Raw genomic sequence first — 27,919 nt, forward strand, 5'->3', positions numbered from 1 at the left:
TTCTACAAACACCATGTTCTCTCACTTCAAAACAAAATGGTCTGGGAGTTTTAAAATGTCAGACAATATTTCTAGAAGAAGGACCCAAAATACACAAAAGCATGTATATATATTTGTAAGAAAACATATTTGTTCAAATGAATACATTAAGTGAAACTCATTCTTTGCAGCTAAGTTTTCAGTTCAAACATGACTGGAAATACACAAAAGACTTCCAGTCAAAAATGAATATCATACAGCGTTTCGAAGCAGATGCGCTGTCATACTTTCACGTACTGTAATCAACAAACCCGTCAGCCCCTCACGTCAGGTGATTATGTCTACCTGACGCACATGTCTATCCCGTATGTCGTTTTGGCCGTGTTTAAGCGAAGTCACCCAAGGCGCTTTACATGTGGTTTACCCCGAAGCCGGTTTCAAGTGGCTCCATCTGAACGCTCCGAAATCACATTGAAAGCGCCTCGATCCCAAACCACTTCTAGAGGTGGTTTCGAATTGGTTTTCCCGCATCGCGATTTGCGTCTGAACGCAATGTGATTTCAATGTAACTTCGCCTTGTCATGGATTACGGGGTGATATTTCTTTATTTATATGCAATACCAACTTTTACGTGGCAGCAACTTAAAGAGCAGTAATGGTCAAATAATGTGTCCGTTCTAGGGCGAGCTTCACCGCCTCTGGCGGGACCACGTCGGCATTCGGCCGAGATACGCTGGGAGGGGGGCATCAGCAAGCAGGTCGTTGACCTCTGACATCAATAACACGCCACCTTGCGTGTATTCATCAAACAACAATAAATGTAGCTCAAGCGAATTGTGATCGGACACGGTTTCACCAGATGTGAGGAATGTGAATTACCCGAATCGCGGTTTGGGTGACTTCACTTAAACACGGCCAAAGGCTGCATATGCATGAATACCACATTGCCTTTGCTTCAAATAGAAGACAGTCAAATCAACGGTCTCATAACAGCTTCTTCTCCAGCACGATCCACCGGACAGGAAAGTACATTTGCTTTTTTCATTGAAATGAAACCCAGCAAAATCATTGTATTTCCGTTTAGGACTGTCCTAATTAATGTAAAGCACAGAAATCAGAAAGGCACCAGGTACTGTCCTAATGCTACAATTATAATAATATTTAGTGTCTATCATCATCCTGTAGGCTTCGTTTTCAAAAGCTGAAGACCGTAGGTGCGAAACGCTCCGAAATTCAAAGTCTGCCAAAGAAAACAAAACCATGAAAATAAGCACACGGTCTTTTCTCGTTACATTGGGACTTCTGTGTACAGGATGTTTTTGTCTACCTGATAAATGTGAAATTAAAAAGTCAAGGTACAGTTCTACGGTGTCCGTTGACTGTGATAGCCTAGATCTAGTAGTGGTGCCTGGCGATATACCGTCCAACACTGAACGGTTTGATATCGCGTTCAACAAATTAAGAAACGTTACGTACCTGCCGCCACTGCCTAAGCTGTACATACTGGACCTGAGCTATAATTCCATTGAAACTGTATCCTGGATGGCTCTGCGGACTTTGCCAGCTTTGAGCTCTCTTGAACTACAAGGAAACCAACTTACGTACGTAGAGCTTGACATCGTCGTTGCGCATCTCCCGAAACTGAAATATGTGAATCTAAGTCTGAACAAACTTGCATCATTCTCTCAGTACGCGATGGGGTGGCCACAGGTGACCGAATTAGTAATCAACAATAACCCCTTTCACTGTGACTGTGACCTGTCCTGGCTGATCACAAAGATGGCGTGTTTACAAGCCTGTAAGGGAAAAGACAGACAGGCCTGTTGTTCTTCGTGTTCAGCCTGTTTTATTCTTTTAATTTCGCAGTTAAAACACGCACGTTTTAACTGCAAAAGTCCGAGTCAACTGCACGGGCGCCATTTGTCCACTGTATCCACCCTGCTGACAGACTGTGGAACGACTCACCAAGCCGAGATCAAACTACAGAGCACAGAAAATGGCACCTTTCTCATCAACGGTTCGACATTATTGGAGGAAGAACCGTACATGAGCCATAGCTCGGCAAAGATGTCAACAATTGCTACACCTACTATTGCTTCAACATCTGTAACGTCTATGGGTAGGCATGAAGAAAAGAATAACCAATACATTGTTGTTTTCATTATTGAAAAATGTCTGATATTAGTTTTTATTTCCTGCATCGCCCGGCTCATAGTGAGGAAAATCCTGTGTTGTAATCGCCGGGAAAATACTAACAAGGACGCAGATCAGCATTCTATTAACTTACATCAGATCGTGCCACCGATAGAAAATATTTCGTACAACGCAACTGTCGCAGAAGGTTCGAACCCCAGACAGCCAGTTGCACATAGAATTAAACCTACGTCACCGATAGTGAACTCAACGCACCAGCGCACCTCTACACAAGGCTTGGATGGCGGGTCTTTGGTTTCCCCGGGTGAAAACCAGAATACACAATCACTAGAAAACCACGCTATGGCCGTTTCGCACAACACAGAGCGCTATGCGGAACATATTAACTATCCAAGAAATGCAGCATGTATCCTGTATAAAGGCACAGTTCCAACAATAAGCTCTATATGCTCCACATACAACACTTCAGAAGGCTTGAGTCGCGAAAACCATCTTTGTGATAATGACAATAGGGAATACAGTAGGCTGCAGTTGTAAGCTACAATGTCATCATTCAGTCCTTGTGTTTCTTAGAATTAATTCTTTAGTTGATCATCTGACATTATTTACTCACTGTAATTTTAATGTAACAACAGGACATTTAGTTCTGTTGGAATAATCTGATATTGTTTCACAGAAACTCTGATATTTTGAAAAACGTAACACAAATACCACATTGCAGATTTTCAGAGTCTGAATTGAGAGTTTACATTAAATCTTTTACGTAGCGAGAAAAACTTAAACTAAACTGTTCATGGACACTTTACATTTTATCTGTAACAAAAGAAGCATGTTCAAATTATCGTTGGTTACTTTCTATTGATGATAGGTTGATAATATTTTTTTCTCTTATTCTTTTATTCCTCTTATATTAACACGTTTTCCAGTGTATAATTGTGACGATGGTGTACAAAATATAATTAATATTGTACACTTCATGAGATTCAATGTGATTCTTTACTGTAAGATTATAACAACTGCACGTTTGATCTTTTGATTATCAGTGAAATGTAAATATCAAAATTTTTTTTGAAAGAATAAATTTGGAACAGCACTTGAAATGTTCAGTGTTCTGTCGTTCAGAATATAGCATATCCTATATGAGTGAAAATATTAGAATTGATATCAGGAAAAAAAATAAAAGTATTTTGGTAGATTTTTAAGGGGGGGGGGCATATCTGATTGTCTGTGCCCAGATATAGGATTCCTTTTTTACAATTTCAGCTTTCATAACAATCGTAGCCTCAAGTTATATAGTCAGAGAACCAATCTACAGTCCACGCAATTTTCTCCAAGACGAATTGGTCTGCATGGACTGGGAGTATCGGAGACAATTTCTACAAGAGGAGTGGGGAAAGATAAATATTAATTTGCGTGTCACGTGTTTTGCTTCGTATGTAATAACTGGGCCCGTCAGTACATATAGTCATATTATTCTTTTACTGATGTAATTGTGTGTGTATTTTATATGTATGTTGAATATGGGCGAGTTATGCCTGAAATAAAGAAATAATAATAATATGTGCATATCTTTTTGCAATCTCGAGGGACAAACATAGAATGGGACTGGGGTTATTTTATCTTGTCATTATCGAATTAAAAAATTCTGTACTCCAATACTAACGTTAACGTTAACAATAACGGTTACATGTATAACAGAGGAAAGCATAAGTTCACCGTTTCCCCCTAAATTCTATATCTGAAACTAAATTTCACGTACCAGGTGACACACAACTATTGAGAGTTTAGGTGGGAATATCGATGTAACAATACAAAAAGAAAACTGGAGGTAGAGAATTTATCTTTAGTGTGGTACAGTGGCGAATGTGGCTGGCAATGTCATTTTCCTTGTCCTTGGTGCTGAATCGCCTTCATGTAAATTAACCACGCTATTTTACCAATTCACAGCCGTCCTAAAGCGTTTAACAGCTTACCAATGCTTTTAATTTGCGACTTAATGTGTTTCCAGTTTGCTACCAATGTAATTGTCGTCACCTTGACCAGATAATGCTCAGAAAACCCTGTAGTTTTGCGTGTGAAATTAGGCCAAACAACGTAACTATGCTAGTGTTCTGCTGCCCTCTTCTTGTTCTGACTCCCTTCTGCGGACACCAAAAAGTAGGTGACAAACAGAGCCCGAGTTACCAGTTGATACTATATTTTACCTGATCAATTTTCAACTCCGGATAGAAAAGTTGTAGAGCTATAGTTTGAAGTTTAAGCTAGACAATTTTACGATGCGTACCGGGTTCTTGGTTGGGTATATATGGTGTGTGTGTGTGTGTGTGTTAGGAACAGGGGCACTGGTGCACCCAGCTGCAGCCTAAAAAATTGGGAGTCTGAGAGCCTATATATAAGAGTTATGTATATGTTCGTATGGTTCTTTGGAATCCTCGTCAGGTTGTAGACCGAGTTCACAGTGTGTGTTGAGTGTATGATTCTCGGGAATCTTTCAACGGACCATAACCAGTCCTTGGCGAAGGTAATAAATGTGCTAAATAATCAAGTCTGAAATAGAACAGGAGTATTCAATTAAGGGTTAATGTCCCGCCCCGAGGTGAATATGGTGTGATAAAGCCTCGTCAGTTGCTATAACCACCGAATAAAGCCACCAAGTGAGCGCAGCGAACGAGGTGGCTTTATGAGGTGGTTTTAGCAACTGACAAGGCTTTATCACACCATATTCACCGAGAAAGGGCGGGCCATTAACGCTATTATCATATAGCTTACGCGATAGCCTATCCAAACTGATGCAGTGAAGAGTGACACAATGTACAATTTACCCCTTGCACATGCTGAATAGAACATAGAATATTTGTTCCATCTGGAGTCACCTGAGGTCACTGGGGGGTTCACGTTCTATGGCCTTCTATCTGGTTCACAGGCAGGGAACAGGTGTTCTTATGGGAGTCACCCGAGGTCATCGGAACACAACTCAAGTTATTTTGGGATTTTTTAGAAGTAGAGCCGTGTTCTATTTTGTCACCTGAGGTCATATGCAGGTGATTATTCATTTTGTTTAATGTATGGATTGGGATGAATAAATACCCGATTTTGACTCTATTTGTGACATTACCGCGACATAAAGAATGTGGAATGGAGCCTTCTGATTGGTCAACGTCACCCGGCTATATGATAATACAATGTAATATACTGAATAGCAAAGTTCTTTGATCACAACCATTTATTTTTACGAGCCGACGTTTCGATGACCGTCTGTCATCTTCATCAGGGACTGGTTTGCTGTGCACTAACGTTAGATGTTACTTGGTGCAAACTTCTGTGGGTATTTGTAACGGAGCTATGCCTTTCTGGTACCAAATTTGGTTTTAGAATAGCTTGATCTTCATTAGCTGGCATGTTTAAAATACAAATCTTTAGTTAGGACACACCAGTTTAATTTGTTGGATCTATAGGATTTTTTTTCAGAAAAAACAAACAAACAAACAAACAAACAAACAAACCAGGAAGTGACAGGGTGAAAAAAAGAGCCATAAAGTCATCACACCATGCAGGGGTTGGTTTATAATAGAAAGAAAGAATTTAGAACTTTTAATCCAACTACGAGATTCATAGATGGAAAAGAAAACTTTTGTAGTTGACTCAGAACCTGAATATTTTCTATTTTGCAAATCAGAAAAACAAAAGCTGTGAAATACAAAACGAATTCGAACATTTGGGTTACAAAAAACACTGCCACAGACCTTATGATATATAAATATCTCAGACATTTACATTGTACATATAATTTTTCTTTGTACAACTTGTACAACACCTAAAAAAGGAATCATTGTATTCATCTACTAATGTATAGCAAATATCATGAATTGTTGAAAACTATAAACTACAAATATACATGTGTCTATACTCATCTAACATCATTATGCAATATAATTATGATGTCATGGAATGGTCGGTTTCACATCTTTATCACACAGTTTCTCTTTTGTATAGCATTATATAAATATGATGGACAGATACTGTAGAAGTACTGTATACCTCAGGGCATGATAAAAGAACATTGAATATTTCTCTACTTATTGTAGGTAATGTTGTTTTGTAGTAATATGAAATCATAATTATTAGCATTTTTTATTCCTTTCTTCATTGTAAGACAAACATATCATTCGGAAATGTTATTCATCTTTGCTGTTGTCTTTACAGGTGGGACACATTTACTCTCCAAGGCCACACCAATTTAATTTCTTGGTTAACGGATTTTTCTAGAAAAATAATGGAGCTGGCGGGCGAAAAAATAAAAATAAAAACAGGCCTAGGCATCGTATTATGGCCCAAAATGGTACGATAAGAGCCATGAAGTCAATACACCAGGCTGGTTCAACATTTAAACAATGACTTTTGAACTTTTAATAAATAATAATAATAACCTTTATTGTACATTCATGCCCTATCGGGCTAAGTACAGGTCAACAGATGAAATAGGTAATATACATGTTTGTAGTACAAACAGATCTAAAATTACTAATCTATCTAATACAGGGGTTCGGCTTCTTCTCGTTTCTTTGAGATGTTGAAAATATAATTTGAGATGGGTTTGTATAGTACAGGATGGTCAAAGCGCATAAGAAAGATAAAATAATCTATATTAGGCAAGTATTGGAAGTATGGAAACGTACTAGTAATATATCTAAAAAGATCATTTCTTTCATTACTATATAAACTACAATCAATAACAAAGTGGGCTTCATCTTCTACTTTGATGATACCATTGCATTGAAAGATGTAATAACTGTAACAACTAGGATGAAAAGGTCTGTTTTCAACTGTTCAGGGCAAAAAATGAGCATTTTGCAGTTGGTTCTGGATTTTTATTTTTATTTGCAAATCCGAAAAAATGAAGCAGCGAATCCGTTAACCAAGAAATTAAATTGGTGTGGCCCAAGCAGAGTTTTTTTTTATTCCAACATGTAATCACCAGACGTGGTGACGACACACTCAAGTTTTTTCAACTGATATTTATGCCGCCACCAACGCAGGGGACAAATACATGACAGGACAATACTCATTTACACCAGAGCTGAGTGAGGAAAGTCGTGTCAAGTGCCTTTCCCAAGGGCACAAGATCGGTGGCATGTCAGGACTCGAACCCGGGACTCTAAGTTCCGAGTCGCGTACTCTGCCGCTACACCACATGACCCCAAGCAGAGGTTGATGGTGGAAGATCGTTTGCTTATATATAACTTTATTGTGCAACAATTGTACAGTGTACAAAGTATGGCATCTAGTAACTTAAGCAAGTACATGTCAACTACATTTTCATAAGGCTAAGGCCATGTTGATTTGATTATATGGATGACATCCGCGCGCGCATGAATTTTCGGCCGTTTCCAAAAAAAAAAAAAAGTTTTCAACCATATACTGTAAATCTTGCAAAACAGTTGCTAAATGAGCAAAAATATACCATAAGTTGCAAGGAAAACATTTAGAAACGATACCAATGTCGTGGAATGCCAAAATCAAAGGAAAAAAGACAAAAATGTAAAGAAATGAATACTGTAGATTATTCGCCATAACATATTCTGTGCCGTTTGTTCAACTTTCATGACCATGTAGATTTCATAGTGAAAGCAACTTTTTTTTTTTGCAAAACTTTTTTTTTATTCGCACGCGCGCATCAGTTTTGGCGTTCCCAGAGGATGTCATCCATATAATCAAATCAACATGGCCTAATCTAATACAAAAGTGGGTGGCTAGTATGAGATAGGTATCAACTTATACAATCGTTGAAGGAGTTTGTAATATCCATACAGTCTTTAATATATATCCCTCTGCATAGCATGTAGGGGTTGTCATACGTCAATATGTATCTAATATTATTAAAGCAAACAATCTTCCACCATCAACCTCTGCTTGGAGAGTAGGACACATTCTCTTCTCTTCTCATCATACTCAGGATGAAGACGCTGTTAAGTCTGCTTCAGTCAGTCCTGGACCAGCCTCCAGCACATCACCTTGTCTGGAAATATTGAAGAAACACAGTAATTATTCAAACTGGCAAAGACAGCGTAACCTATAGCAACATGTACATGTACTTGTAAGGCCACACCAATTCAATCTGTTGGTTTACGGTTTTGCCCGCTTCATTTTTTTGGATTTGCAAAAAACAACAACAATAAAAAAAAGAAACATTTCTGCCTCTGAATCAACTCCAAAATGCTAATATTTTAGCCCCCACAGTTGAAGGGAGTCCCTTCTCTTCAGCAGTGTTACAGTTTTTTCATCTATCAATACAGTGGTTTGATTAAAAGTTTGTTGTTTGAATTACAATCCAGCTTGGTATGTAGACTTCCTTCAATTTTGGGGGCCAAAATATGAGCATTTTGGAATTCATTTAGAGCCTGAACTTTTTTTTTAAAATCAGAAAAAAATGAAGTGGGCGAATCTGAGAAACAAAAATTAAATTGGTGTGGCCTTACCTCATATCTACCCCAAGGGAATATTCTGGCTGAGGGTGGTTGGTGAGGTATATATTCTGTCCTAGGAGGGTATATTCTGGCCTAGGGGGTATATTCTAACATAGGGGTAACAATATATTCTGACCTAGGAGGGTATATTCTATCTGGTCTAGGAAGTATATTCTAACATATGTGGCCTAGGCTCAGGCTGGAATATACCTGTAGTAATGATCTAGTCTGCCCCAGATGATTCTGGCCTGCTATAACGTTACCAGTACAGTAGTAATGTTGGCAACAGACATGTATGATCCTACCCCTCAGGAATGTACATTGTAGGAAGCTGTCTGTGCCTACAGCCTGTAGGGGAGGGATGGAGAAGCCATTTTTGGAACCAGCCCAGGGTTCCGCCCAAATGTGCCCGTCAGGAGGCTGCAGCGCCTATTTTTGGTCAGTGAATGTCAACTATGTGTGCAGGTTAAAGGTCAAAAACATACCAGAGCAGTGTAGTACAGCTCCCATGCTGTTTCTCCCTTGTCCCTTGCTCGTCATTTGCTAGTCAAATTTGCACTTTTGAGCCCAGTTTCTCCAGTGTACGAGGTAAGGTCTCTAGAGATTATGTGTTTGTACAAAACCTCATACATGTAAGTTTTAGTCTGCCACAGGGAATAGTTGCACAATCTGCTCTGTTGTGTGTATAAGGCAGCTGTCAGCTGTATTTGTGTTTGGAATTTGGTCAGTTCTTGACCTACACAAACTGGCTACAGGCTGGAGGTGTTTGTTGGATCTCTATTACATAGCTGTGGGACTACAGTCCACACAACACACACATACAATATCTGCAAAAACACACTTCTACCAGTATGCAATAAATAACAGCATAATTTCACACCAACTAATTGCATGAGTTTGTGTGTGTGTGTGTGTTTGACTTATGAAAAACTATAATTCTATTGTATTATTAATTACACGGTTGAATATTGGATTTGTAATAATCAAATTTGTCAAGTGAATGTATCCTGAAGGAAACAAATTCAATATTTCTCAGATTGGTTGGATACACTTATTATTATATTGGTCTACATGTATGTACTATACAGTTAGCTTAATGACAATTACAGTGTCAGGGGTTAGGGTTCACTAACAAACATACATGTACTAGTCTACCAAAAGCAGACACAAAGCATCATCATCAAATATGTCAGATCAAATTTGTACATAAAAAAGAATTAAAATGTGTTTGGACACAATCAGTTTCTGTTGGTGGTAATGTTGTAATACTCAGGCATATATCATATTTGTACTAATTATAATATGCTAATGCTTTCATTTCTCCTTACCATAAAATATTTCAACATAAGAGCCATACTTTTGTTATTTATATGCTGATGTGCTCTTACTTACATGTATGGATCCATAATGGCATTACTTTTATAGTATATCATCATCATGTTGGGCTGCTTGCCCAGACTTAATCTACTTCTCCTAGAGAAATTATTACATTCATAATTGATGATTTTAATAATTTCACATTAGTGTGTGGAACATAATATAAAGGCTTGCTCTTTTTGACTACTCATGGAGTTATCTGTATTCTAACTCCATGGATAATACTGTAACATTACAATTATTAGTTCAACCACAAGTCAGAATATATCTTGGGCACAATCCTGATACTGGTGGTCAGTATATCACACAAAATGTACATATTAACTTGGTTTGTAAGGAACAAATGGATATAAATGTTCCAAATCATGACCTAATCAGGACATTATTTGCATAATAAATGAGGAAATATCTTACTCAAACTTCAAAGTCAATATCAATTTAAGTTCCTTCCTGAACCTACTGTACATACATTGTATGAGGCATAAGGGCAGCACCCATCTCCATTTCTGTAGTTCTTGGTCACACTAGTAGTCACACTAGAAGGAATTGCAATTATAGTTGAACATTTCAGAGCTCCAGAATAAACTGACTGTTGAGAAACATGACAAACGTATGAAATTAAAATACAGTAGTACAGAATTTTTATTGCCAGTACTTTATGAATCACCAAAGGGTTCACCTTGTACAAACTGATAATATAGTTAAATACTGTAGGAAGTGATGATATACAATTTGGATAATCCATGCGTAAACAAGAGAAAAATCCAGTTCACACCAGTACTGTCATTTGATATGAATCTATGAAGCTCACTTTCAAACTCTTGCCAAAGTATGATTGAGCTGCAGTTTGCTAAAATTCCACTAGAGGGCAACATGCACCCCCACACTTTTGGGGCGTAGCAAGTATTTAACTCATCATTAGTCAAAGCTTTAAGTCTAAGTCAACATTGTGTGCTGTTGGGAAATAAATCAAGGTAACTCTAATTCTACAGATTCAGCAGGTTATCTATTACCCGGAATCCTTGACAAATTCTAAATATGGTATATACTAAAGCTGAATGCCAGGTTGTATTGGTGTTCACAGACCCCCTGTAAATACAATGGAACAATACAATGAACTCCTCCCCAAAACAGCTTGATATTAGGATTCTGGTACACAATGGAATGTTTAGAATGTCAGCTAAATAAAATAAATAAAATAAAATAAATAGAATGTCAGCTATATGCTAATAATCACAAATTGGTTCAGACTGACCAGCAAATAATAATTGAAACACACATATATAATACATTAGAAAGCCATACTGTTTATTGTTAAGTGATGATGGCAAAACGAGTTGAACTTGAATGCAGTGCCACTTTATTGTATATAACTGATCACTGAATAAATAAGGGTTGTTTCAGGCCCTTAGCAGCTTGTTCCGGGACTGCAGGGGCATTTATGATAAAATCTTTGAAAGAGGACTCAGAACAGAATTCTGCAGAATTCTGTGACTTCACTTCAGTCCAGAATTCTGAAGAATATGGAATTGGGTTAACCCCTAAGGGGTCCTCGATATCATTTTTATCTGTTAAAACGACATTAGCCCATCTAAAAGGAGGTTGCTGAAATATGGGAACCCTTAGTAGTTCAGAAATAAATTGGACTGTCCAAATTTAATCTTGATGCTGTTTTACACTGTACGTTGAATCAGAGCATTAAAAAACTTGTCTCTTGCGATGTTTCCATTATAGGTTGTTACAGTACAACCATGTAGCATATCATGTAGTGTGTAATTGCGCATTGTCCATATTTCATAAGGAAAAAAAGGCATTTGCATGAAGTAGTAGTCAATCACCATGCTTCATATTTTGATATACAGGAACACATCAGACTGCTTGCAATTCTTCCGCTTTCTGCTAGGGGCGCAACTTGGTTGGACCACTTTTCCCAACCCCCCACTCGGATTGGGCTACTTTTTTCGTCTTCCATACTGGACCAGTTTTTCCGCCAACCCCTAATATATAGCAGAGTGAAATACAACTCAATAATTCCAGGGCAGTGCACATGTGTCTGATTGAGTCATCACACTGCAGTTCTAATGGCCTGAACTGTCAGGAGTGATCCCTGAACACACTCAAGACATGCAAATACTTGTCTAGAGGTCAATTAATTTTGGAGGCTGCTTGAGAGAAGTTGGAAGAAGAAGAAGAATCATGTAGCTGCAAATGAGGAACAACTAACAAAACAACAAGGTCTTGTGACATTTACAATGTAAATAGCGAAAGATCAGGTACACACCCAGTATATAACATAAACAGACTTATATAATTTATAGGTCTTCATCAGAAACTGTTCCTGCTTGTTGGTTGAAGTTGAACAAATAAATTTTAGATTTCCAAGAACTAAAAGAAAATCTCACAAACTACATAAGATAGCAGCAGCTGAAGCTACAAAAGTAGGAAAGTTGAAGTGTTTCGTGATCGTCACAAACCTACCTAGTCTGCTCCTGTCAAACCAACAAGTTTGGCAGATATTTCCCCATGCTGACTCCCAGGACACACGGCAGTCATCTGTTATTCATCAGGACTAGTCCACTACTGGGGGGTGTTGTAAGCTCATACGAGCTCTTCAATAATAGTTAAAAAATCAAACATCGGATGTTTATTCACTCTAACAATATTTTTACTTAGTTATTTGTACTGATTCTACTTTTACATTAAAAACTGTGTACCTTCTACATATTTTCTATGCATGGGTAAGAAAACTCCCCCCCCTATTGTAGTGGTTCCCCCCAAGTGTCAGTATACACAATGTGGTGCAGGCAAGATGACTGAGGGCTGCTGCCCTCTATGTGTGTCAAAAAAGGTAGGTTAGAACTTCCCTATTTCAGCCACATTTGCAGAAGTAGTCATGAGAATATCCTGCTAACAGTTGCAGGTAGAAATGTGTTGTTTATCTGTGTGTAAAGCAGTGCTTGCCACATGTGAGTACAGGATGTGCAGTGTTTAGCACCAGTGGTAGGTTTGTTTACAGTTTAACTGATCAAATCCAGGCTCAGAGGACCAGCCAATATTTTATTTATGCCGCAGAATCCGCTCATAACCCAACATGCAGGAGGAGGGGTTTAACAATAACAACAGTGACCATTAAATTTTCATGATCGTCATACCTCATGACAAAAAATAATGCTTTGTTTGTTGTGCAGAACTCCTGTGGGAATTGTGATGAGTAAGTACATTTGTACTAGCCAGCTGGAGGAAAGTACCTACAGATGAGGTTAAAGCTACAGTATGTAACATTAGGATCATACAAAAAGTCAATTTTCTGGTCATTTCTTTACATTTTAGGAAGAAGAATCAAATGTAAGTCCCATTGCAAAGAAGTGTTAATATTATGGAGGTGCCAAAATATTACGCCATACGAGAAACACATCTGTCAGTCATGTTTGTTTACATTCTGGTATTTTGAGGTGGTACCACAAAATGAGTGTGCCTGGTGTGCGCTGTTTTATTGCCATCCATAAATGTCAGAAATATGAAATAATGGCACAAATATTATAAAGTTAATGACGATCACATGAAGATGATTTTTTAAAATTAAAATATTTCAATTTTTTGTTCAAAAAACAGAATAAAAATATCTGAGAAGAAAAAGTAGTGGTACAGAGATAATCCTCTGTTGTTACCTCATACATGTTTACAACTAAATTTTATGGTCTGAAACCAATAAGGTGCTTTGTTATATTAATTTCCTAATGTCGATAGTTATATTTTTCTGGGTACATTTTGTTGATTATGCTTTGCAGTGATGAGCAATTCTTGTGGACAAGAACATGTAGTACTGCTCTATTTCATTATAGTATACACAATCAGTTTACACTGTATGACTATCAATGGTTATAATAAAACTAAAGTGGAAAGGTATTTTTTTGCCCCCTACTCTGTAAAGCGTCTGGGCACTACATGTAGGATAGATTGTCGCACAACTGCTACAAGACATTGAATACTTTTTGTTTGCAATATGATACTTAAATATACTGACTCGTAATTCATTGGATAAGGCATCAGGCCCTGAGCTGGACAGTTAATAATTGATACAGTGTTTATCTAAAGCCTTCAGTTCCTGATGACAAATAAGATATAGAGATGAGTAGTGTACACTAGCCAAGTAAATAAACTCCCGTTACACACTTTTCACTAGCCAGCACCTGTTTTTCTGTCAATCGCAGGAACTTTCTGAAGTGTGATTTTTTAAACCAAACTCAATGATAGTCAAAATTGACAACTTATATATAATCTAGGGTAAAATATAAAAACATCCAAAGGACCACTCTCAACCCTATGATTTGCCTCAGTCTCAGTCAAAATATGGGAAATTGCATTTTTAAAGGCTTCAAAATACAAAATTTGCCCCCAGACCTCCCCTAGGCTAGAGTACTGCCCCCCCCCCAGGTTTGATGATGAACCTGGGCTGTACACATGTACAATGTAACTGGATAGAGTAACATTACTAGTAGCTGAAATAACATATTATAAGTGATACCAATACAGCTGCTCTAGTTTAAAATTTTGTCAGAAACAGCTGTTTTTTGCCACACCTCATGTCAGAAGAGTAGTAAGCTGGTCATTGAGATACTACATGTGTGCAATTTGTATAATTTTTGTTGTACTTTATATCTGAGTGTGTAGATCTGTATCAGTATAGCCGGTATAACTACCCCTCGGCGTAAGCTTCGCTGGCGCGCATGGCACGCGACATGACAGCAGCTGGCTATTATTTTATTACTTCGAACGACCTGTTACACCTATTCTGATATCTACGTGTAGTCTTGTCGTGGTTGGGTTTTCCTGGCAGAAGCAGGAGCTCTTCCCCGCCTGCCTCAGCTAGGTTTCCTCAGTAGGTATTTTACGATGGGAGATTGATTAGTCCCATCATTTGTCTAGCACCATCATTTTGGCAAATCAACTCCCCAGCGTGCCATATCTCTAACCATGGCGGTAGAAGTCTCTCTTCTACCTCCATGCTCTAACACAGTTGTACTGGGCAGGGGGAAATTATTAGAGCCCTGAAGACAGCCTGCCCCAACTACTAATACTATGCCCCAACCACGATAAGACTGGATACCAACCAGGCTACATGTACAAAGGTATGTTACACCAAACCTTTGCACATAACATTGCACTAACTCTAAACAGCACTAACTCTAAACATTGTAAAAGCTATTTAGTGATGCTGCTGCTACATCGAGTTAGCAACAAAGAAGTCGAAGGCGCACTCACTAATGTTCATGGTTAAATTTCATGGTTACATTCTATTCTCTTTAGGTAGACACAAGGACTGTCAGCTGATCATGTCCCCTCAGACTTATCCAGAGTGACAGTTATATTATGGACAATGTTTTCTGCAGACATTTACTGGGTCCTGGTAGGGTTGACCTTTGCCCTGTTTATACTCAAGGCCAGGAATGGAAACTACCGTAAACAGCTGATAACAAGTAAATAGTGGACCTTAAAACATGGTCCTGGTCAAGACACTAATTTACATATGATATAACTGTAAATCAGGTAATCACAGATATCTATTGGGGGAGACATCTTTTGAAGCCAACTTGCATAGATCTGTTTTGCCTCCTTCATTGTAAAATAACTAAAAAAAGCCTTGTTGAGGCTGTACCAGGGACAGTGTGTCTACTAGTACTACTAGTAGGTCACGGTATTGAAAGGCAGAGCCCATCCCTCTCCTTCCACCACGTTTTACCTCCCCTTGACCGAAGTCAGGTACCCATTTTACATCAGGGTGGAGTTGTGTTAAGTGCCCTTCCCAAAGGAGATAGTAGTAAACGTCTAGCCAGGATTGCAAGAAATTGAACCCACAACCACTCGATCTCGTGTCCACTGGCCTAAACCACTCTGTCAATTGACGCCAACATCCAACTTGCATTTCCAAGAAACAAAAGTCCAAAAATTTAAATCTAAAAGTCGTGAACCAATTCTTTCCCTTTTTTTGTACAAATATATTAGCAACATTTTTTCTATTTAGACTTAGTAGGTAATATGACCATAAAAGGTAAAAAATTGAACGTAGATTAGCCTAAATTCATATGCTTGTTCATTGAAAATAATAATATCATTCCAGTATACAATTTGTAAGTGATTTGACCTGTCTTGCTGTCCAAATATAACATACAGTATGGTACTACTGTTACTATAATTAGGTTCAGGTTCAGGTTCAGACCTGGACCTCACCAGTACCCAGCCCTATAAAGAACATACTTGACAGCCATACATGAAATGCAAATGTACTGTTGTTTCAAATGCTACCTCTCATAACTTGTATTTGTTGGGCTTTGATGGAAAATTTGCAATTTGGCATATTTGGCCTTAAATATTAGAAAACAAAGATAATGACACGCCACACATTGTGAACTGTTATTTGACGATGCCAGCACTGTATCAACATACAGTTTCATACAGTCTGAAGCTGTAAAATCATTCTCCTACACTTACGTAACATCATCAACACATATATTAAAAAGCTTATTAATATGTACATGGAATAGAATATAGATCTTATCTAAAATGCATTAAATGAGATTTTCTACATATCATTGAACACACAAAAATGATAAGAGTAACATTGTACCTTCTATGGTGGTCACTTAGATTTTGCAGAAATGGCTGGACTTAAAATCAGACCGTGAGAAAAAATGTCTTAGACGACTATTTTGGTCATGAAAATATTAGCAGTATGCATGACATTGTTTACTTATGCTGTGGCAGGACTGGTGTTTCACATGTGTATGACTTGGTCCTCCTGTTGGAAAAGTGTTATGAAAAACAATAATCGATTTTTAAAGGTAAAAAACAAGTTAAAAGTTGAAATATGTTTGAAGAAAAATCAAAAGAACAGTCACTGCTGTAGTAGTGCTACCGTAGACTTTGCTACTAGATAGAAACATTTATTTGATGATTATACAATTGTTTTTATCCCAAATAATCATATCATTTCAATCATTAAGTGAATATTGCAACTTTGGAAAGACACTCCTAGCTATTTAAGTTATATATATATATATGTCATCTTTGTAATTTAAGCATTCAAACTGTTAATTTCTTTTAAAGATTTGTATTCTTTTATGTATCTGCATCTCATAATATGAATTTGGTATGGTCCAATTTATTTTGGTAGATTAAGATGATGGTTTGGAGGTCTGTCTGTCAGTAGGTACCATCTGATAGGAGGGGGAGGGTGTCCTCCGGTTTCTATCTCTAATATCCCCATGATTTATGAGCAGAAATGTAAGGTAATGTCTACTTTCTGACTATAGCATCTCCCTATTTTATGTGTGGATATGATACATCGTATTCATTTCTATGTACATGTGTACTCTCCGTTTTTGTTAAAGATGCGCATATTGTGGCATAGCTAAGTTTACATTTAACCTAAAGGAAACTGCTATGTAATATGCAATGTTTTCTTCTAATTAATTATCAAAAGGAAAGTTTCTTTTGTGAATCACTGAAACTTTTATTGTTAGATAGTGCAGAGTTATTGTTAACGTGATCACACATGTTGGCATGGCAAAAATGTGAGTACTGAGACCAACACGAGGCTATTTCAAGTGATGTCAACTCTGCAAAAAGCTGTGGTGTTTAGTTTGTACATGTACGTAATATGTATGTCATCTACAGACATGTAGTAGTGCTTCTTACAGAATAAAACATGGTGTATTCCGTACATACTTAGTATAGAATACAACACGGGGTATTCTGTATCGCCCGAGGTATCGGCCTGACCGCGGAACCGAGGGCGATGCGGAATACACCGTGTTGTATTTTATTTATGTCATATCCACCCAAGAAAATGTGCCTTTCATTGCAAGATTAGCCAAAAGTTAGTGCCACTGAACCCTAAAATGCAACAACATCAATTTCAATGTCCAGGTTCTGTATTCGGATTTTCGAAACGCATTCGAATAGTTCTATGGAAGCCATGGAAGCCCGGGCCGTACCGTAAAGTACGGACCGGTCCGTAACCCGTTATCGAACGTTATCGCGGCCCGGGTATGCCAGCCCGCCAGATGGCCGATGCCTGGAGAGAGATCTGACCTGTGGGAGCTCGAGGGCTGGGACGGAGGGTGATATGATATGAAATACACACCGTGTTGTATTTTATTTGTCATACCCACCTAAGAAAACATACATCCAATGTGAAACATGCCAGAAATATAGAAAATTGGTGTCCCTAAAGTGCTAAACAAAAATAACACCAATTCCAATGTCTGAATCTGGACCGTATTTTGCACAAGTTCTGATGCAGTACCCTGGCAAGCCGGTAGGAGGCCCAAAATCTAATCATATTAATGTCTCATCAAGACGTAACCTACAACGTACCAGCAGATCATACATGTATGCTGGCCAGAGGAGTGTCCATTATCCTCTGGCCAATGGATCACTTGATCTGCTTGGAGATTGACATGAGATAATCTGTCAAAGCCTTCTTGAATTGAACGTTTAGTACCATGTTTTCAGACAGACAGACATGTACACACATACACACACATACGTACAGACACAATGTAGACACACAAGCACACACACAGTACACACAGAGTCAGGCACACACACAGTCATGAACAGACACACATGCAGACACGCACAAATGCTACCAAAAACATAACTTTCCTGAAGTTGAAGAAGTTGATTAGAGGTTCATCAGTCACGTATATGACTTTTTTGTCCAGTTAGTAGAATACTCTTCAATTAGAGACTTTTGAAAAGGTATCAAAACATGCATCAGTACCTATACATTTTTGACATCCACTTTATGTCATTCATCACAGAGTGACCTACATGTAGTCTCGTGAGAACAGGAGACTATGTCCAGACTTGTGTAGATCTTCTAGCCTCCCCTGGCCTACATCCAGTTGGAACGTTAACGTGCCGGGATGAATCACAATGAAGGTTGGGAGCTGCTCAAGTCAAGTCCTACATACTTGTACTTACCCCTGCTCCGTAATAAGGAGGCGGGGGAGGCCAGAAGATCCACACAAGTCTCGACCTAGTCTTGTGTTCTCGCGAGACTAGGTGACACTCTGTGATCAAGACATACAGTGGATGTCGAAAATTTGGAGGTACGTGTTTTGATAGTATGATACCTTTTAATTTAAACTCTCTGAGGGCCTGCTTGGGGGGTAGTGATTACACAATTTTTGCCGCCAATTACAAATATTGTTCTTAGAGCTGATTAAGAATTACGTTATAGGTTATGACTATGAGGTACAGTCTGTGGATCATAAGACTTCCCAACAGACTGTAGATACTCTCATGTCCCTAATAAACATACCCCCCGGAATAAACATACCCCCCGGACAAATCTTCAAAGTCTAATAAACATACCCTCCGGAATAAACGTACCCCCCGGAAAATGACCAAATTGACAGGTGAACTGTGTGTCCATGATACTAAAATGTGCTCTTTATTTCAATACCAATATATGGGCAAATCTTTCACTATTACATTTAATTAGTGAGTATATATCACTTTAATTAATGAGTATATATATATTGTACTTGTTTTGGGGAAATACAAAATCCGTAGGAGAAGCTATTGCATTTTACACTTCTGCAATTGAAATGCACTTTGCTAAGCCTTCTCCTGCAACTTGAGTTGAAAATCTGACTAACTTAGAGATAGAAAATCAAGCCCAATTAAGTACAAATATAGGGGTTTAATGAGTATATGTACAACAAAATCCATTTCAACATAATAATTATTTGGTATGGTACATTGTCTAGTCTGGTCAAAGTCTGGATTCTGAAGAAGAAAAACTTCTGAAGAAAAAAACTTTTGAAGAAAAGAAAATATTATTCAGCATAAAATTTTGATTGGTTTCCATCTCATTGTTTTTTTTTAAATCGATAATGTGATTGTATCAATTTTAAACGTCCTAAAATTAGCTAAATCGGCGCTTTTACGGTGATTGCGCAATATGGGTGCCCTATGACCTTTGACTTTTTACGGGTCATGCTGCTCAGGCGCTAGGCGCCCTCCCCACGTCGGCCGTCCGTCTTGTGGGCAAATTTCTACTTTTTTAGGGGTTTCGGGACCTAAAAACTAACACCAGAGGGAAAATAAACCACATACGTTTTTTTCATGGTAAATATCGCTAAAATGGACCAGGCATTTTTCTGCCGCGTTGCCGATTTTGACAAGGACTTGCGTCCGCCATGTACGTGCTAAATACGTCGATTAGCTACTCGCCTTCCCCTTCGGTTTTGTGGGCAAATTTTTGCTTTTTCAGACGTTTTGGGACTTAAAAATGGACAGCAGGCGAAAAATAAATAATATACATTATATTCATGGGAAATGCCGCTATCATGGACCAAATATTTATCTGTGACGTGTTGCCGAATTTTGCGGCCGCCGGCCACTTGCTGATGGTGCGGTACGTATGGACAATATTTTCCCAATTTAATAAACGTACCGTCCCTAATAAGAATGTACCGGGTGGACGTTCGGGCCGAAAAAAATAAACGTACCGGTACGTTTAATAGGGACATGAGAGTACATGGCTTCCTAGTTGTGGGGCAACCCATTCACCTCTCACCTGATTCAACTTTTACTGATTGTACCATAGGGTTAGGGTTATGTGTTAGGGTAACCATGATAGCTTGGGTGGTGCACTGGTAAGAAATACACCATGTAGTATTCTACATGTACCCTCTACCTTTAGTAAGATGTATGTGAAAATTACTTGATAAAACTATAAGTACAACTATAACCTCTATTTTATTTAAGCAAGTAAACTGATATTGAAAACACATTAATCTCCTTAGCCACATACTACATGTGTAGTAAACAAGGGGGTTCTCTCACCATTTTGAATTCGCGCGGCATGCCATTCTGCGCTGTGGGTGTCCGCTACACTTCCTGGCCATGTGTCTAAAGAAAGCCGTCGCTCACAACGATTATCATGTGACTATATACCGTTGTCAGTCTAAAGTCGACCCAAGGCCACACCAATTGAATTATTAGTTCTCGGATTTGCCTGCTTCCTTTTTGATTTTTTGTCCTTGTTATCCTAACTTTGTTACAGTTTTTTAACTATCAATGTAGTAGTAAGTGGTCTAATTGAAAGTTCAAAATTCATTGCTATAATTATAAACCATCCGGGTACGTTGACTTAATAGTTCCTATCATAGCTTTGGCCAGTATTTTAATTCACCGTCACTTAACCCTTGTCCTGCTGACATTCCTGGCACAATATTTTTCAATAATTTCATGTCTTAATTAGATCATAGACCTACAAATTTTTTTGCCCTGCAGTGGCATAGTCTTCTGCATTCGTTGCGTTTTGCTGCGGTGTGATGCGTTGCACGAGAAATACCCCCAAATCGTACCTATACAGGGTGCTATATAGATGGTACTGTATGTGCAGAACGACAATTGTTGCGCTCAGCAGGACTTAATATTTTTTATGAAAAAATCAGAAAACCAACAAATTAAATTGCTATGGCCTAAATTTCAATATCTTTCATGGCCTTGTTGTGTTATATTGTGGCACTGCTCGTCAGTTTTTAAAACATGCACTGTGATCTTTACTTCTAATCTAGTTAGTATATGGTAATTTTATTCAAATTACATGGTTGACATGTTTTATCATAACCATCAGTAACAATGGTGATAGAAATATCTCGCACAGTTGGTACACATACATATTAGAAAAGTTACATCTACTTGCACCAAATATATTGTATCTAACAAATAATTGGATGTTTACATGAATATCATATCAGCAAGTGAAGTAAATTAATTAAGGCAAGACAAATGATACAAGATACAGCTCAGCTGTAGCTGCCCAGCTTCAAATGCCTTTTTGGGCTATCAGTCCAGTCAGGGTGGTATGTGGTTCTCTTTTTAGACATGCCTGGTGAGTGCATGGCCATCCTGTCCTGACAGCTGACTTCTGGTACTGTTTTCTATCATATCCATTCTCTTTAACGCATGGAATATTCTCGCAACTAGATATTTGTAGTAATGTACAATTGCTAAAGTTAGGTGCTGCATCGCTTATACTATAGACAAGTCCTAGAGAAAATAGAGATGTGAAGCTGTAGTCTTGCAGTTGACTGTTCCAAATATTTGGTGGTAAACAGTCAAGGATGTTTACTTGATTCAATCACAGTCTTGGATCCTCTACGTACCCTACATGACTATACTGCTTTACTCTGATGATGTGGATGTGATGTAGCATTAAGGTTAGTTTGTGTAACCGGAATATGACACATGGTTCAGTTCTGCTTGTTATGGCTGTTGGGCACATTCTTGAAACCCATTGGGAAGTAGCTGTGTGTTGTGAAGAGCAGGGATGTTGAATTTCTAGTCCAAACTGACAACATTTCAAAATAAAACTCCACTCCTTGATCTCACAGGAGTTTTAGTATGGTGAAAAGACCCAGAAATTCCAAAATGTACTACCAGTCCTAATGTTTCTTTATAAGGTGGCATTATATAAAAAAACTGTTCTACTATACCAGATAACAGCCCCCCCCTCCCCTGACAAGACTAATTTTGGTTAAGTCCCTGATGGTTTGTTGTCACCACATTAGACAGTATTACTATATGTTGAATGTGTCTTGACTTAAATTTTTGAGAATATTTAGCTTGTTTAGCTGTTCATTCATTTTTGGAGTTCTGTGGCCATTGAGATTGTTTCATACATACAAATACAATGAGTGCTAACATGTATATTTATAATTGACTCAGTGATCCCAGTTAGTCACCTTATACAAGGCATTTGTCTGTCTAACTATCATAATTGTAAATTGGTAAATCACATGATGCCAGTACTGAGTTCAGAGATCTCATACCTCCATGAAATATTAAGAGCTCAAGATTGTACATGTATATTAAGTTGTTTTATTTTGTTTCATTCATTATATAATGTTGCAGTTAGCATAATCTATCTTAACAGAATGGTCTTCTATGCTCAAGTTATATGTTGCATAAATGCACACACACACACATACATGCACACACACACACACACACACACACACACACACACACACACACACACACACACACACACACACACACACACACACAAACATGCTTAAAAACAATAATTAATTTTTTATGGAGACAGTGGACAGGACATTTTAGCATAATCTATCTTAACAGAATGGTCTTCTATGCTCAAGTTATATGTTGCATAAATGCACACACACACACGTACATGCACACACACACACACACACACACACACACACACACACACACACACACACACACACACACACACACACACACACACAAACATGCTTAAAAACAATAATTAATTTTTTATGGAGACAGTGGACAGGACATTTTTTATTACTAGTACATGATTACTACCTTAAAAGAGACATTCTGCTGAAGAGCCATGCACAATTATATATATATATATTACAGGGTTCATGTATTAGGTTGGAGGTGCCCTGTGCTACATGTATCTCACATGTTACTAATGACTTGTTTACTTCGCATGCCAGAAAATGTACCGTTTAGTTACATTAGGGACTGTACGATATTTACCGGGGGGGGAGGGCCGGTCGTCCGGGGGTAGCGTAAAAAAATTTTTCCTAGGCCCTCCCCCCAGGTCAAAAAATTTTTTCCTAGGCCCTCCCCCCGGCTCAAAAAATTTTTCCTAGGCATAGAGTCATAGAGAGTGAAATTTCGTATGGGGAGGTCGAGATTTTGATTGAAAATTTTCCCCGCATGAAGCGCCGAAGCCGCGAGCCATCGCGCCGCAGGCGCCACTATAGCCCGAGTAGGCCCGGCTTTTGGGCGGGGTGGGGGGGCATGTCCCCCCCGGAAAAATTTTGAATTTCAACCCATGTTTTGCATGTTGAGGGGCAAATTTGGCAGCATAAATTTCGCTGGTACATCGAGCTATTAAAGTCAGTAACGTTACGGTCAGTCAGTGTAATCGAAATAAATCTAGCCTACCTTTCGTCCACGAACTTCTTCCGCGTCAATTTTATTACAAACAGGGAAACAATATTGCCAAGTTACGTGTTGTTTTCAATTAACTTTGGAGGGACATAGATATAAATGTTAAAATAGTACTTGGTTTAAAAAAATACCAAATTAATCCGTCGACATCCCACATCCACGCCGAGAAGTTTGAGCGAATTGCGAGGCGGGACCAGCGGGTCACCTTTGCCGACGCACGCACACCACTGGGTGCGTTGAACGGCGAAAATTAAGTTTCAAAATCTTCCGACAAGCCTTCCCTACATTTTTGATCGGTATCGTTTCCATAGCCGCGATTGACACGACTTTAATCCATGTAATTTGGCTGTGAAGTCCAGTTTCGCCGATTCTGGCGAAAATGCAAGATTTTGAAGAGGACTGTGGGAGATTTGGGCGAATACATTATAATAATAGGGATGGATATTATTGGAGCGTAAAATTCTGCCGATTTCAATGACCGGCAAATCGCTACAAAATGTATGGGACAGACGTTAATCATGTTTTGAAAGTGTATAAAAACGTTGTAGAGTTAAAGGGATCTTGAAAAAATTTTTTACCTAGGCCCTCCCCCAAATTAAAATATTTTTTCCTAGGCCCTCCCCCGGCTCAAAATTTTTTTCCTAGGCCCTCCCCCCTCAGACGACCGGCCCTCCCCCCCCGGTAAATATCGTACAGTCCCTTATTGCACCCCAAACTAGTATCCGAACAATAAATATGACAAGTTTTCTCAGCGTAATACCCTTTTAACCCCTGACCTACATGTAGATTTGTTCCCGCTGTTGCGAGCCTGGCACGTTCTCTGAAACACACTTTTAAGTTGTCGGGGACTTCCGCTGAGCTGTCGGCCAACGATTTTGGAGTTGTCAGGAGAAAATTTGACGACATCGGGAATTCTCTTTACACAGCGTTCCGGCCTCCGGCAGCAACCACTGTCGCAAAAAGCTGTGTATAAAGTGGGCCTAAAACATCAAAGTTAACAGGGATGCACAGTTTGCATGTGTTAAGTGTGCCACTCTCAGAAATTCTGTAGAATGACCTAATTGGTAGTCTTATCTCAGAAATTGCTTTATTTTATTTTTATTTTATTCACATTTATTTTCCGAGGATGAGGCAAAAAGTTATAAAACTTATCTCAGCCCTCTCCTCACACATAAAAGGATACAATAAAACAAAGTAATAATAATAAGAAGAAATGACAAGGGTACATAGTAGGCTGGTGTACAAATCAAAATGAATCAACTAAATCAAACAAAACGTCCTGTCTGCAAAATAAAGTTGAAAACCACATCAAATATGTTACAGTTGTTGACAAACGACAATGAGGGGTTACCCCTGAGAATGGTTGAACATAAAGTGTTGTCGGTGACGTTGTTTGTGTCAAATGGCAAAATGTTAGTTAGCGATGATAACATGTCAATGCGTTCGTCAGTGTACAGTGGGCAGAAATTGCTTTATGGGATCCGGATAAGGTCAGCTTTTGAGGGATAAGTGTAGCCCGGTTCTGTTCTCCTATATCTGCTTGGGTCAGTTGGCTCAAGTCAAGTAGGTTTTCCAGAATGTAAACAAATTAATTGGGGGTTTAATCAAATAGGAACAACTGACAGAAGTGGTTTGGGTAAGTAGTTTGGAAGGACTGTGGACCCAACAGGCTGGGCAAGCAATCGCCAGATTTCAGTGATAAATGTGAACCCATCTGAACTGATTAAGGGCCATTTTACACAGGGCAAAAAAAGTGTTCTACAATGATCGACGCCGTGCGTCGACTTTGGGCCAGTTTACACAGTCTAAAAATCTGTCCTACTCATTACTTTCTTCCATCTGTCTAGTACTTTAATCTAAGAACTTAAATAGTAACTGTTCTTTTTCCTTTCCGGTAGGGGATATCAAGTCTTCTTCCTACCCCTGCCTGGAAGTCTGGCCGCAATCAGCCCTTGGCCAAGACCAACTCTCCCCAAGAACGGAGTTCCCTCGAGAGGCACAGCAAGGAAGATCATGGGACTGGGGAGAATCCATTCAGAAGAACCCAGCTGGTAGGGCAAACCAACGGGCAGGAAGGTGCTGCATATGGTCCTGATGTAAACCTCTCAAGTGCAACATCTAACGGTTACAACTTACCTTACAATTATAGAAGAGTGACGTCCATCACGAGAACACCTTGCTATGTTATTGAAGAAGAATCCACCATGTCAAAGCCATTGTCGCCTACAAAAGGATCAGGAATATTTCGCTCACCGACCACTTCAATCAAAAACTTCTTTGGGAAGTTAGCGCATAAATCTGAAGATGAAGGTAATAATAATAATAAAGTGCAAAAGCATGCATCAATGGAAATCATCCCAATAGACAGTGTTGAACAGGTTTCTACGAAGTTAGGACAGAGTGTGGAGAATGTAGCAGCTGTTACAAACGGGGACAGTAAAGATACTCCACGTTCTCGGAGAAGAGCAGTAGTGGAGGGGGCGTTACCGATTGCAAAATCCAGATTGCATGGTAAAAACACAAGTTATGCCCCTCCACTAGCACATGCCTACCAGAAGAAAAAGGAGTTCAATGCAGGCGATGCTAATCTGTCCAAATGCCTGGATGTTATTCGTGCAGACGTGAAATCGTACACAAGTCTCCAAAGTCGACATCCAATAGAAATAAAGCGCAAGTTTGAGCAGGCCCGTCAGGAGAGTGGAGAGAGTGGAGACTGGGACTGGAGACAGGGACGGCCACATTCTCGCTCACGCTCACGCTCGCCTGGGTCCACACGGTCAGTTTCTCCAGTTACGGAAGGTGGCTACGACACAGCAAGTAGTTCTGAGGCACATCTGAATCGAGCAGTACATGGGAGATACCTCGGTAATATGTTAGCACCTCCCAGGCAAAGGCTTTCTGTAAGTCCTGAAAGGGAGAGGATACAGTCCACTAGTCCCTCGACTGATGGAAGACTGTCTGCCATGTCATCAGGTGGACTGTGTTCCCCGAGCCCCCAGGCCAGTCCACGCAGCTCCAGACACTCCCACAGTCCCATTCCTGAGGATGTTCGCAGCAAGTCTTCAAGTTTAGAAAGACCAAAAGTAAGTGTCCAACCACCAACACCACTGGTCAAAAGGAGATCAAGAGAAGCACTCCGAGGGGGACCTCGTGTCAAGTCATTGGAAATGTCTGTTGAAGACTATAACAACTTGTCATCCAGGTATTTCATAGAAAAGGAGCAGGAAAGATCGAAGGAAAGAACTGAATCCATTTCTCCCTCCAGACATCCCATAGAAATCAAACGAAAGTTGGACATGGCAAGGGAACGGTCATTGTCTCAAGAGTCGTCTGATTCAACGACAGGTAGACTTAGCAGCGAGGCCCAATCCACGGACAAGTTTCAAACATCATCTACAGCAGAGAAGAGAGGGACGTTATACAGTCCAACACAGCCTACTACTCGTCTTTCACCAACCAAGCAGGGAATTGCTAGCTCAGAGGCCCATCCTACTCATGAAGATCAAAGACATTTTGATAAATATGATGCAAAGTCAAAAGGTAGTGATGGAAAATTTGGATACGTTGAGGACAGAAATTTGAATGGAGAGAAGGATCTTGCCAATAACGGAGAGAGAGTGTTTTGTATGGTGAAAATTGCACCACCTGGCAGTCCTACAGGTAAGCCAGAAAGATCTGATTCTGAAAGTCCGTTAAAACCAGAAACCATTGGTGATGGCTTAGAGAATGGTTTCAAAACGACACATACATCCCCGTCTGGCTCAACGCTGTCAAACAAATCACAAACTGGGAAACAAAGGGTTGCAGGGGCATCTCCAAATAAACTTCATGTAAAACCTCACAGTCCAGATACTGCAGATTCATCTCATTCACCCAGCAACCCATTGTTTTCTACCCAGTCAAATGGGAATATGAACGCTATGCAGGAAAATAGGAGCGCAGACGGTGACATATTACCAGCACCA

At 39.1% G+C, this 27,919-nt stretch overlaps 2 protein-coding genes across 2 annotated transcripts in view; both read left to right on the forward strand.

The window, feature by feature from the left end:
• Window positions 1-1,239: 1,239 nt before the first annotated feature.
• LOC109462719 (slit homolog 3 protein-like) lies at window positions 1,240-2,874 on the forward strand. The gene is made up of 2 exons (XM_019759278.1): window positions 1,240-2,098; window positions 2,855-2,874. The coding sequence occupies exons 1-2, from the start codon at window positions 1,240-1,242 to the stop codon at window positions 2,872-2,874; spliced, it is 879 nt and encodes a 292-aa protein (XP_019614837.1).
• Window positions 2,875-12,747: 9,873 nt separating this feature from the next.
• The window catches only part of LOC109462852, a 99,508-nt gene continuing 84,336 nt past the window's right edge, over window positions 12,748-27,919 (forward strand). The window contains 2 exon segments of the mRNA XM_019759491.1: window positions 12,748-12,822; window positions 25,853-27,840. Coding sequence (XP_019615050.1) covers window positions 12,784-12,822; window positions 25,853-27,840 — 2,027 coding nt within the window. The 5' untranslated portion in view covers window positions 12,748-12,783.

This window comes from Branchiostoma belcheri, unplaced genomic scaffold (genome assembly GCF_001625305.1).
Source record: "Branchiostoma belcheri isolate BF01 breed outbred unplaced genomic scaffold, Haploidv18h27 scaffold12, whole genome shotgun sequence".
NCBI classification, from domain to species: Eukaryota; Metazoa; Chordata; class Leptocardii; order Amphioxiformes; family Branchiostomatidae; genus Branchiostoma; species Branchiostoma belcheri.

Coding starts and splice junctions, on each gene's coding strand:
- LOC109462719 (XM_019759278.1), top strand. CDS start 1,240: ATGAAAATAAGCACACGGTCTTTTCTCGTTACATTGGGACTTCTGTGT. Junction 2,099..2,854: donor AACATCTGTAACGTCTATGG/GTAGGCATGAAG, acceptor ACCACATTGCAG/ATTTTCAGAGTCTGAATTGA.